The following is a 12,722-nucleotide window of genomic DNA, read 5'->3' on the forward strand; positions in this document are numbered from 1 at the left end:
TGGCAAGCATTTCCTTCCTGCATTTACTTGCCTGGTAAATCCCATGGACAGAGGAACCTGGCAGGCTACAGTCCATGGGGTCCCAAAAGAGTTGGACACAACCTAGCAAAACAAAGTGATGTAAATAGAATTGCTTACTGGCTTTGCTCCCTTCTGGTTTAGTCTTTCAGTTCAGTTCAGTTGCTTAGTCGTGTCCAACTCTGCAACCCCATGGACTGCAGCACGCCAGGCCTTCCTGTCCATCACCAACTCCTGGAGTTTACCCAAACTCACGTCCAGTAAGTCAGTGATGCCAACCAACCATCTCATCCTCTGTCGTCCCCTTCTCCTGCCCTCAATCTTTCCCAGCATCAGGGTCTTTCCCAATGAGTCAGCTCTTCACGTCAGGTGGCCAGAGTATTGGAGTTTCAGCTTTAGCATCAGTCCTTCCAATGAACACCCACGACTGATCTCCTTTAGGATGGACTGGTTGGATCTCCTTGCAGTCCAAGGGACTCTCAAGAGTCTTCTCCAACACCATAGTTCAAAAGCATCAATTCTTTGGCGCTCAACTTTCTTTAGAGTCCAACTCTCACATCCATACATGACTACTGGAAAAACCATAGCCTTGACTAGACAGACCTTTGTTGGCAAAGTAATGTCTCTGCTTTTTAATATGCTGTCTAGTTTGGTCATAACTTTGCTTCCAAGGAGTCAGCGTCTTTTAATTCATGGCTGCAGTCACCATCTGCAGTGATTTTGGAGCCCCCCAAAATAAAGTCTTCCCCTTCTATTTCCCATGAAGTGATGGGACCAGATGCCATGATCTTAGTTTTCTGAATGTTGAGCTTTACGCCAACTTTCTTCTTTCACTTTCATCAAGAGGCTCTTTAGTTCTTCTTCACTTTCTGCCATAAGGGTGGTGTCATCTGCATATCTGAGCTTTTCCAAATCATCTGAACCCTTTGCTTTTGGTTTCAGAATTTTGTTATCACTTTCTATCCTTGAGTTTGTGACCCTAAAAAATCCTTTTACTGTCATTTTCAGGGGGTCTAAGAGGCAGCAAATGTAGAAGACTATGTTTAAGATACCATTTTACCTCATAATCTAGACTGCTCATTCTAAAACATACATCAGAGCTGCCACAGAATTCTTAAGAAGCTTCAGTGGTCTCACTGCCTACATGGCATTCAGACTCTAGTAAGGCAAGTGAGATAGCTCATTATCTTTCTAGCCTAACCTCTCACAATTAACCACTGCTTCCTCAGCCCACACTCCACAGTCCCCACACCTGGTACTGTCAGATCCAGCTATAATAAGACCCTAGTTCTGGGAGAAGGCAATGGTAACCCACTCCAGTACTCTTGCCTGGAAAACCCCATGGACGGAGGAGCCTGGTAGGCTGCAGTCCATGGGGTTGCTAGGAGTTGGGACACGATTGAGCGACTTCACTTTCACTTTTCACTTTCCTGCACTGGAGAAGGAAATAGCAACCCAGCCCAGTGTTCTTGCCTGGAGAATCCCAGGGACAGGGGAGCCTGGTGTGCTGCCGTCTCTGGGGTCGCAGAGTCAGACACGACTGAAGCGACTTAGCAGCAGCAGCAGCGTAAGTCTTCTGGGCCTGCCAAACCCTTATCAAGTTTCCACACCTGTGCTTCAGCTGGGTCACAGGCTAAAAACCCTTTCTCTCTCCACACTGGCTCGATGAACAGTTACTCCTCTTATGGAAACACAGCTTCAACATCGCCTTTCTTCAAACTTTGAGAGTTTAGCTGTCTTCCTCCAACCACCATCCCATGAACCTAGCATACTGCTGGGAGCAATTGGCCATGGACCCTGAAAGCACTTGGCCATGGACCCTGAGTGTCCCTGCAAATTCTTACTAAGTATGCAAAGAATACAAGATACTGACTGCTTAGAGTGATCTATCTTCAGAGCTGAGGTAATGTCTTCCCCAAGTAGCAGGCTTGCTTCCACTTACTGTAAAAAGAATGAATCCCCCCAAACTTAGTACTCCTTTCCTGTACCACCACCCAGTTTGTGTGCAGACATCCATTTATGTCTACCTCAGTCACCCAGGGGGACTTTGGAGGCTTGGAGAGCCATCAAACGGAATGCTCTGGCCACAAGTAATGAAATTCTCAAGTCTTTAACCCAGGAACCTCATGTGCACTGCCATGAAATGGTAACAGGTTACCTTATTAGCTTTTAAATAGGGCCCAAGCCTAGACCCTTCCCAAACTGTGACTTAACACTTGTGTGACTTAACACTTGTCGTAGAATCTATAGCAGCTGCATTGTTTCCAAGTCTGACCTAATTTAATCCCTCTTGACAGCAGAGACTCATGTGTTTTGCACCTGTTTCCTGAGTATCTTTTTATTCTTCTCCACCGACTACATGGTTCCCATTCCCGTTAATCAAATACATACCCCAGTATTTTGCTGATCCTTTGCACATTTATTGGTACGTTCTCATTTCACTGCTTCTCTTCACCTACTTCCCAACTCTTCTCTCAGTTGTCAATGTCATTGTTTCTTCTGAAAATAAAAATTATTTCAAAAATAACTTTCAAAGTCCTTGATCCTACCCTAAGACAAGGTTAGGTCACTGTTATGTGCTCCTGTAGCATCATAGCCCATAGCACGATTGGGACTGTGTTGTGTGATTTATTCTAAGGGAGCTCAGCTGCCCAGTTGAAGGCAGAGGAAAGAGTGACGGGTGGTTGAGTTCATTCAGGCTCGGCACATTTCCCTGGCGACTGAAAAAACTGGGAGGATGAGGGAAGTCAGGCTGTCTGCAAGAGTGAGCCCACTAGAGTTCTCTAGAGAAACAGAACCAATGGAATAAATGGAGCTTAAGAAACTGGCTCAAAGAATTGTGGGGGCTGGCAAGTTTGCAACCTAGGGCAGACCCAGAGGCCAGAAATTCAGGTTAAGAGTTGATATTGCAGCCCTGAAACAGCTTGGAAACTGGCAGGGTTTCTAGGGTGCAGGCCCAAGAATTCTAATTCAGGAAACTGCAGTCTGTTCTTAAGGCCTCAACTGACTGGATGAGGTCTACCCACAGTATGGAGGGCAATCTGCCCTACTCAGTTTACTGATTTAAATGTTTATTACATCTAAAAAATACCTAGACAGGTGTTTCAACAGACAACTTGGCACCAGAGCCTAGCCAAACTGAGACATAAAATTTACCATCACATCTAACATAACCATCAGTGAAGCCAAACAAGCAATTTTCAATGATTGAGGAAGGGTGCAAGGACCAACCCGGGTCTCCTTTGTGTCATCATTTTCTGTTTGACATAGTACAGTGAGAAATTCCAAAACAGTTAAAAGAATCGATTTCTGTCATCCAACAACTGAGCTACATAAGAAGACAATTTCTGCACACAAAAACAAGCTTACATTGCATGTTGCTGTTTACTCTGAAGTGTCTGTGCAGTTCTACTGTTGAGGGGTCTGGATTTTCTCTTTGATCAACATGAGGGCTGTTTTCCTTAGAGAAGTTGACTATACCTACTTGAAACCCAAAGAAAGGCATGAGAAACTCACCTGATCCTCCAGGGCAAGATTCTGAGAGGCAATGATATTAATATGATTAAGTGGATTAAGTTTGTCAAAGCACACTTTGCTATATTCCAGGGAAGTAGAGATAATATCTCTTGCCTGGAGAATCCCAGGGACGGGGGAGCCTGGTGGGTTGCCGTCTATGGAGTCGCACAGAGTCGGACATGACTGAAGCGACTTAGCAGTAGCAGAGATAATATCTAAAATTGGTACAGCAAGTAGTATGAACTAATTATTTAAAACATACAGAGATTAATGACAGAAAAAATATTTAAAATGTGGATGCACTATAGAAGCCTGGAGATGGCCTCTGCTTTCTTCACTTTAACTATATGCATCTATTTTTATTGTTTTTGTTTTTTAGAGGTTGACCCTGGTGTCTTTATTTTGTGTTTTTTTTTTTTTTTTTTTTTTTTTGGCCATGCTGTAAGGAATGCAGGATCATATTTCCTGACCAGGGATTAAACCTGTGCCTGCTGCAGTGGGAGCTTGGAGTCTTAACCACTGAAGACTGATCAGTCCCCTGGTATCTTTATTTTTAAACAGACTGGTTTTAAAGCAGTTTTAGGTTCACAGCAAAACTGAGCAGAAGGTACAGAGTTCCCATATGCCCCCTGTGCTGGGCTGTGCTTAGTCATATCCAACTCTTTGCAACTCCATGGACTGTAGCCCACCAGGTTCCTCTGTCTATAGGGATTCTCCATGCAAGAATACTGGAGTGGATTGCCATGCCCTCCTCTAGAGGATCTTCCCAGGGGTCTCCTGCATTGCAGGTGGATTCTTTACCAGCTGAGCTACCAGGGAAGCCCCCCATACGGCCCCTATCCCCACATATAATAACCTCCACTGTTATCAATTCCCCCCCGCACCCTGAGTGGTCTATTTGTTATAGCTGATGAACCTACACTGACACATCATTATCACCCAAATTTTCTAGCCTACGTTAGGGGTCATTCTTGGTGTCATATGCTCTATTCAGTTCAGTTCAGTCACTCAGTTGTGTCCGACTCTTTGCGACCCCATGGACTGCAGCACGGCAGGCTTCCCTGTCCATCACCAACTCCCAGAGTCTACCCAAACTCATGTCCATTGAGTTGGTAATGCCATCCAACCATCTCATCCTCTGTCGTCCCCTTCTCCTGCCCTCAATCTTTCCCAGGGTCAGGGTCTTCTCCAATGAGTCAGTTCTTCACATCAAGTGGCCAAAGTATTGGGAGTTTCAGCTTCAGCATCAGTCCTTCCAATGAATACTCAGGACTGATTTCCTTTAGGACTGACTGGTTGGATCTCCTTGCAGTCCAAGGGACTCTCAAGAGTCTTCTCCAACACCACAGTTCAAAAGTATCAATTCTTTGGTGCTCAGCTTTCTTTATAATCCAACTCTTACATCCATACATGTCTACTGAAAAAACCATAGCTTTGACTTGATGGACTTTGTTGGCAAAGTAAAGTAATATATGAGAACCCGATATATTCTATAGGTTTGGACAAATATATAATGACATTTATTCACCATCATAGTAATACAGAAAATAGTTGGACTATCCTAAAAATTTCCCCTGTGCTTCACCTATTCATCCCTCTCTCTCCACCAACACCTGGCAACCACTGATCTTTTTATTGTCTCCATAGTTTTGCCTTTTTGAGAATGTCATATAGTTGGACTCATACAGTATGTACTCTTTTCAGACAGGCATCTTTCACTTAGTCATAGCCATTTAAGTTCACTCCATGTCTTTTCATGGCTTGACAGCTCATTTCTTTTTAGGATCAAATAATATTCTATTGCCTGGATGTACCACAGTTTTTTCAGTTATCTACTTTATTTTTATTTTAAAGAGTACTCCATTCCAACAGTGCACACAGTTTGAAAATCTAAGCCTCCTCTTCTGTGACACCTTCCCTGTTCTTGCTAGTGTTGCCTAGAACTTGGCCACTATCATAGTGCTTACTTAGCACTGCATTTCTAATTACTTTATTCATCCCTGCTTCTCCATCAGCAGTTTGCCTGGTTCATAAGAGATGTGCTATTATTGAAATGCCTGAATCAGAGAAGCAAGATATAGGTGAAGCCAAGAACGGATCCTGAGTATGACTGTCACTGTGCTGTTCACCATGATACACTACCTAAAAATCTCTATTTAGAAAAAGAACACCCACATATTTAAATGTACTCATTACATGTATTTGTCACCAATGCATCACAAGGAATTCACAAAAAGTAGGCTTAGTTTGGTTTACAATACAGATTCTGTGAAAACATATTTCTCATTTTCTCTGCAGTTTACCATACCTATATAAATTTAAAGCAGCTAAACAACATTTGAGATTACACTGATATAAAACTGTAATTCACAGTTCAGAAACTTGTGAAATAAAAGGTCATGGTGGAGAAAGAGTCAGAAATCTGTAAAATTACTAAAGTGTCACAGTACCATTTTCTTTTCTAAAAACACCTCAATAAAACCAAAAGCTATGGAAAACACAAAAGTCAAATCAGAGATTTTGGTTTAGTACTTTCCCTGAGTCTCTTGTTTTATTTTTTAAAAATCAAATGTAAAAAATGTAAGTAAGGCTAGTTCAAAAGCGACCCAAAGGTCTCGCCGCCTCCATGGTGCCACAAAGAATACATTTAAGACATTAAGAGGCTACATACACAATTGTCCCAGGGCGTCATTCAAATGCCAGTGTGCTTGTGTTCCCACCACAGGGTTATGTGGTCACTGCTGCCTGCCACATATGGGCTTAAAGAGCTGTCAACAGTTTCTCGTGCCTGCCATGACACAACATATGAAACAAAATACTGAACGAAGAGAAAAAGACTATGGTTATTAATAAATATTATAATTCTAGGTGGATTTGGACACTATGTACACCACATCAAAGTAATGCACCTAAAAAAACACTGTTATGTTTTAAAAATCTTACATAAGCAAGGGCTGAGGGCAAGTCACCTCAGATATTAACAAACAGTTAAAAAAAAAAAACCTTAAAAAAATCTAATTCATTAGATCTCAGTAAAGTAGAACAAGTGGTAAATTAATGAGTTAATGCTTGGAATTAGATGAGTATACTAACTGGAAAAAGTTGTTGTCTCCTTGTTCCTTAAAATTGGCCCCTACAGTGTTTCTACTTGATCATCTCATTGCATACACATGTTTGCAAGTGATCGACACTTCATTAAAAGGCATATAATCCAATGAAGGATAAAACGTTTGTTTATAATGAACAATGAACTCACAGGTCCTGTTTGCATCACAACACCTTAGTCTAACTCTTGTAAACTCCTTAAAGCATGGACCTGGCTTCATTAACCACTTGTCTTTTGACCATTAACCACTTCTCTTCTCTAACCAAGCTAGCTAATGCTTAAGTGAAAAAGCAAAACAAAACACATATTGTTGTATTAATGCAATTAGCCATATTCAATTATGAAAATATTCCATAAATGAATTTCAATAACTCTTAAACATTCCACAAAATTTCCTAAGAACCTGTGAGAGTATAATACCTGGCAATCGTCTCTAAAACAGAAATTCACCTATCTGCTACATTACTGCTGATGATCTGAAATGTACATGATTTCTAAAAAATAACAGTACTGAATAAAACTGAAAGGATCATCCAAGTTCCTACGTAATACCAAAGTATTTATCCAGGATTACTGAATAAATCATAGCAATTTGGTATCCTTTTCAGAAAAAAATCTCAGAACTTACAAGCATGTGGCATTTCACATTGTACCAACTGAGTAACAGTAAATGAAGGTATAACCATGACAACTTCACCAACTTCTGTGTCCTGAAATATGATGTCTGCCCCTGGCAGCTACCATTCCAGTTCCACAGGGTATTTTCCAGTCAGACAAGCTGTACAATGATCATTCTTTTCAAAACATTCCAGACCATTCTCATTTTCTTGAATCATAATATCTTCCTGTGTACAATGACCATTGTTTTCAAAACATTCCAGACCATTCCCATTTTCTTGAACCATAATGTCTTGCTTTTTCATTCTCTGTTTTTTCAGTGTTATTCCTTCTTGTACAGATGAAACCAGTCCTTCTACCGACAGATATACAACACTGTTTGCTCCTAAAGGGGGAAAGAGGGGGGAAAAGGTCATGACACTTCCTTTGGAAAGGAAGAACTGCCTAACAGAGAATAGTTACAAACAGAAAAACATAAGCCAGAATAAAAATGTCTCCTTTAGCCTTTCTTTTTTTTTTAATTTATTTTTTAAAAATTTCAATTATTTACTTATTTATTGGCCACATGGCTTCTGGGATCTTAGTTCCTCTACCAGGGATTGAACCTGGGCCCTCAGCAGTAAGAGTTCATAGTCCTAGCCACTAGACTGCTAGGGAATTCCCTCCTTTAGCCTCTCTTTTTTTTTTAAAAATAAAGGAGGGTGGTGGTGGTGGCTGGAGCATCAATAAAACACAGGGTCTTTATTATTTTTTTTAATTTTAAATTGGAATTTAAGGGATAACATAATTTAAAATAGCACTGGAGAATTTGTGTCTAAAGTGGATTCAAAAGGCTTCAGGAGTCAGTTTTCTTGAATAAGAGATTTTGAAGTCAGGAAGATCTGGGTTCTCATTTAAGCTCAAGGTCATTTACTTTTCCCAGGTCTATATTTTTCATCTATCAGATAAGGGAAATACTAACTATAGCATTTTCATAATATCATTACAATAATGTAGATGTGGTCCTGGCAAAGAGTGAGTGTTCACAATGTATCAGTTGGGTAATGTTCAAAATACTTAACTGGTAAGGTACAGACACAACCAGGCATGACCAGTCAAGAGAAACACCAGCCGTAAACAGTGAATGTGGTGGACATATCACACGTGGATGAACATGCAGATGATATTTATAGTTTATACCTCACCTGAATTTGAAAGGTAAATGTCTTCCCAGGCTGACCTCCATCTGCAAGTCTTCTGACCTCATTGTTAATGATGAGTCTACACAAGCTTTTCACTTTTGATTTGTACCCACATCCAAATTGTTTTATTAGAAATCTGTGGTTAAAGTACTTGTTTTTCTTCTGATCTGAGCTTCGGGAGATGTGAACTGATACGCAGCTCTCTGCTGTGAAAGCCCTTCTTCCTTCTCCTCCAAGCTCACCTGGCCTAGCTCTCTTATCACAGCACTCACTATGGTGTCCATATACATCAGGCACTCCCACTGTTTGTCTGCTCAACATACATAACATCTTCTTTTAACAAATACTGAACACTGTTTTTCATTAAAAGTGTAAAGATTGATAAGCTTGGATTTTCTGCTAAAAATGAATAAAGATCAAAGTTTATAGAAATTTTGATACCTACCTAGATAATCTGAAATATGCTCAAATTCTGGTTTATTGGCAATAAGCTCTTCTTTTGTTGGTATGTTTATTCCCATGAAGCATGGATATCTAATTGGTGGTGAAGCTACGCGAATATGTACCTTGGAAAGAAATCATGTCACGCGTTCGTTAGTTCAACAGTCACTGGAAGAACAATTATGCAAAATTCTGTCACTGGCAAAGGCAACATAAAATTGTTTTACAGAATGTTTTAAAAACATATGGGCAGCAATGCACACTACAAAATTTCTTTCAAAATAATAGGTAGAAAAAAATCATGTGATATACATACAGACCTCCAAGTGTTCAGTCAGAATTACTTTTAGAATTAACTTAAAGAACAACCAAGAATCCTACTTGAGCAGCCCTGTTCTAGACCCTAAAGTGACCTGGGCACGAATTTTGAAATGTTAGCCACTTGTAAAGGGTTCTTTATACAGAGCTGCCCATTGTTTCTTTCTGTCACCTACTGACAAGGATATTTCTTTCTTCTGATCTCTCATTTCTCATTTATTACATTCCTAGGACCACCTTCATTTTTCTCTTCTAACACTTGAACTTTTGCCTACCTCTTATTTTACCATTTTATTAGTAAAAAGAAAATAACACCTACCAGGATATAATTTTTTTTAAAAAAACACCTTACTATTACAAAGAACTATGTTTGTCTACTTTTTTTAATCTATCATTATTTTCTGACTTTTGTCAGGAAAATTTACAAAGCTATAATCAGTGTCCACATTTACTTTTTACCTTTCTTATAACAGCAAAGATTTCCCCATGTTTAGCAGTCTTTATAGTTTTTAATGGTTGCATTGTATTTCATCATACTGACGTATCAATCTACCAAATCATTTCCTGCTGGTAGATATATAAGCTATTTCCAGTTTTTGTATTTATTTGTGTCTTATTCTTTTTTTACTATAGTATGGGTGCTGAACTAACTTTACACTTCTTTGTCTTCATTACATGACTTTCACAGAATTCCAAAGAGTATCATAATCATAACTGGTGTTGCTGCTGCTGCTGCTAAGTCACTTCAGTCATGTCCGACTCTGTGTGACCCCATAGACGGCAGCCCACCAGGTTCCCCCGTCCCGGGGATTCTCCAGGCAAAAACACTGGAGTGGGTTGCCATTTCCTTCTCCAATGCATGAAAGTGAAAAGTGAAAGTGAAGTCGCTCAGTCGTGTCCGACTGTTCGAGACCCCGTGGACTGCAGCCTACCAGGCCATCCATGGGATTTTCCAGGCAAGAGGACTGGAGTGGGGTGCCATTGCCTTCTCCAATAATCATAACTAGTCATTAAAAAAGGCTAGAAATCTTAAGCATAATTATCTTAGACTGTCATATTGCTTTCTATATCATTTTCTCCACAGTGGATTTTAGTTCTAAATCTGATCAACTATTAGTAAATGACACATCTCATTTAGTAATATGAATTACTGAAGTATTTAGTTAGAATAAGCTTTGTGATTTGATAATATAACCCACTGTGTCAAATTATTATAGTAGGACTGCTTCTACATCTTCATAAAAAAAGTAATCAATATCCTACAAATTTAAAAGTATCTGTTTGGTGACTTGTTAGTTTTAAATTAGATTTATAAAAATTTTAACATAAAATTTTACCAATTTTATCATATTGTAAATTATTGGTGCTTTAGGATAGGTGTTTTAATATTACTTACCTCTTTTGCACCAGATTCTTTGAGTAACTTGATTATGGGTGAGATGGTATTGCCTCTCACAATTGAATCATCTACAAGAACAATTCTTTTTCCTTTAAAGTTGTCTGACAGTACGCCAAATTTTTTTGCAACACCAAGTTGTCTTAACCTCATGTTTGGCTGAATGAATGTTCTTCCTACATACCGGTTTTTGCATAGCACCTCCACGTATGGAAGCCCACACTAACAGAGAAGGAATAAATGGACAATGAGCAGCACATATATGGAGAACTCAAGGGCCCTGTTTTCTCTGGGTCATGCTTCCATGAGAACATGTATGTAAAAATTTTAAATGCAGTTATAATTTTGAGCTCTCCATCATCAGATTACAATTTTCCGTCACTATCTAGACTGTCGGGAAGACAAGGCAAAAAGAAAAATTATCAAAAGTCTTCTACTTAGTGGGGAAACAATTCATTTTACTAGAATTTGTAATGTTTCTTACGTATTGTTATTTCTCTATCTTAGAAGGAAATGCTAAGCATGTGAACACATGACAAAGAATTAATCACTAAGAAAAATCCACATATTGTATGCATATTATTCCTTTAAAAAGTTCATAAACTGAACTTCCCAACACAATGAATGTTGGGTATTATACCCCAGAATCACTATAATTATATAATCTACTCGGTTATGAAAAATGCAGTTAAGCATAGTACTAAGAACATTATACAAAATTTTTAAAAATAGCTTTATTACTACCCACACTTAGCAAGAAACAATACACCAGTGGCTTATGAGGGTACTTTATAATAAGTAAATATTACCACTAAACTCAATATATGGTATGATGTTATCTTCCTAAAATGAGGGGATCATTCTCCTACTCTTTAGGTGAATTTTTTGTGGATCCACTAAAAAACAGTGCCACTAAATGAAAAGGCTGAAAAATAAGTAACTCTTGTAAAGAAACACTGTCTTTTTCCTTACTGATAAATTGATGAGTTTCTCTTTATATACATCAATTTCTAATCCCAGTGCTAAATAAGCAACTCACTGTGTGTTACTGAAGAGAAAAATACCTTTGTTGCATAACCAAGAGCAGCAGGTGTAGCAGATTCTGGGACAGTGCTGACCAAATCTGCATCCACGGGGGCTTCAATGGCCAGCTGCTGACCACAACGATATCTTACTGTGTAAACCATCTGGTCTAGAATATTTGGAAAAGGAAATAGATTTTTACTTAGTATAATATAGCCCAGCATATCATTATTAGAAGAAACTAGCTTGTTAGAACTCTATAGAATTGAGTACCAAAAGAAAAGCAAGACAAAAAAACACTAAAGTGGAAACTCAAAAATCAGGGGGAATTCACTCTTAAAAAAAAAAAAAAAATTAACCTTGGGATTTCCCTAGTGGTCTAGCAGTTAAGAATTCAACTTGCAGTTCAGGGGACAATGGTTCAATCGCTGGTCAGGGACCTAAGACCCCACATGCTGCAGAGCATCTAAGCCCGGGCACTCTGGAGCCTTCATGCCACAACTAGAGAGCCAGGTTGCTGCAACTACTGAAGCCACAACTAGACAGCCAGCATGCTACAACTACTGAAGCTGGTGCGCTACCCCTAGAGAGTCCATGCACCACCACAAAAGATCCCACGTGACGTGATGGAGATCCGAGGAGCCACAACCAGGACCCGAAGCAGCCACATAAATATAAGTAATCAATTAATTAAAAAATTAACCTTAATACATAGCTAAAAATCATAATCTTTACTCCAAAAAGGAAAAAAATCTGATAGAGGAACTGTGATCTTTTTACAACATATAACTGTGCCTTCAAAGCCTTTGGGCCCAAGCACTTTCTTGTTTCAATAAGATAACAGATTGATATCAATAGTTAGAGATATTTTACTTACCTTCAAATATACTATCTGGTCTTGCAAAATAAACATATTCAAAGATACAGAAAGCCATTGTGTTTCCTTCAGACCTTGGTATAATATCAAGAGTTTGGACTTTATGTCTGGATATTTCCACAATTTCTCCAGGCAAGACTTCACGGTAATATCTTGGGAAACAATGTTAAAGGAGACTTGAAGTAAACCAGTCCTTAAGGCTAATTATCTATTATAAAGTGCACAGAG

General features: G+C 39.2%; 1 protein-coding gene across 1 annotated transcript in view; it reads right to left on the reverse strand.

Annotated features, from left to right (window-relative positions):
* Nucleotides 1–5,712: 5,712 nt before the first annotated feature.
* Nucleotides 5,713–12,722, reverse strand: part of PPAT (phosphoribosyl pyrophosphate amidotransferase) — a 38,260-nt gene continuing 31,250 nt past the window's right edge. The window contains exons 7-11 of the mRNA XM_040238267.1: nucleotides 12,495–12,646; nucleotides 11,659–11,786; nucleotides 10,595–10,816; nucleotides 8,885–9,005; nucleotides 5,713–7,643 (exon numbers count right to left, since the gene is read on the reverse strand). Coding sequence (XP_040094201.1) covers nucleotides 7,378–7,643; nucleotides 8,885–9,005; nucleotides 10,595–10,816; nucleotides 11,659–11,786; nucleotides 12,495–12,646 — 889 coding nt within the window. The 3' untranslated portion in view covers nucleotides 5,713–7,377. The remainder of the gene's footprint in view (nucleotides 7,644–8,884; nucleotides 9,006–10,594; nucleotides 10,817–11,658; nucleotides 11,787–12,494; nucleotides 12,647–12,722) is intronic.

This window comes from Oryx dammah, unplaced genomic scaffold (assembly GCF_014754425.2).
Source record: "Oryx dammah isolate SB20612 unplaced genomic scaffold, SCBI_Odam_1.1 HiC_scaffold_3, whole genome shotgun sequence".
Classification (NCBI taxonomy): domain Eukaryota; kingdom Metazoa; phylum Chordata; class Mammalia; order Artiodactyla; family Bovidae; genus Oryx; species Oryx dammah.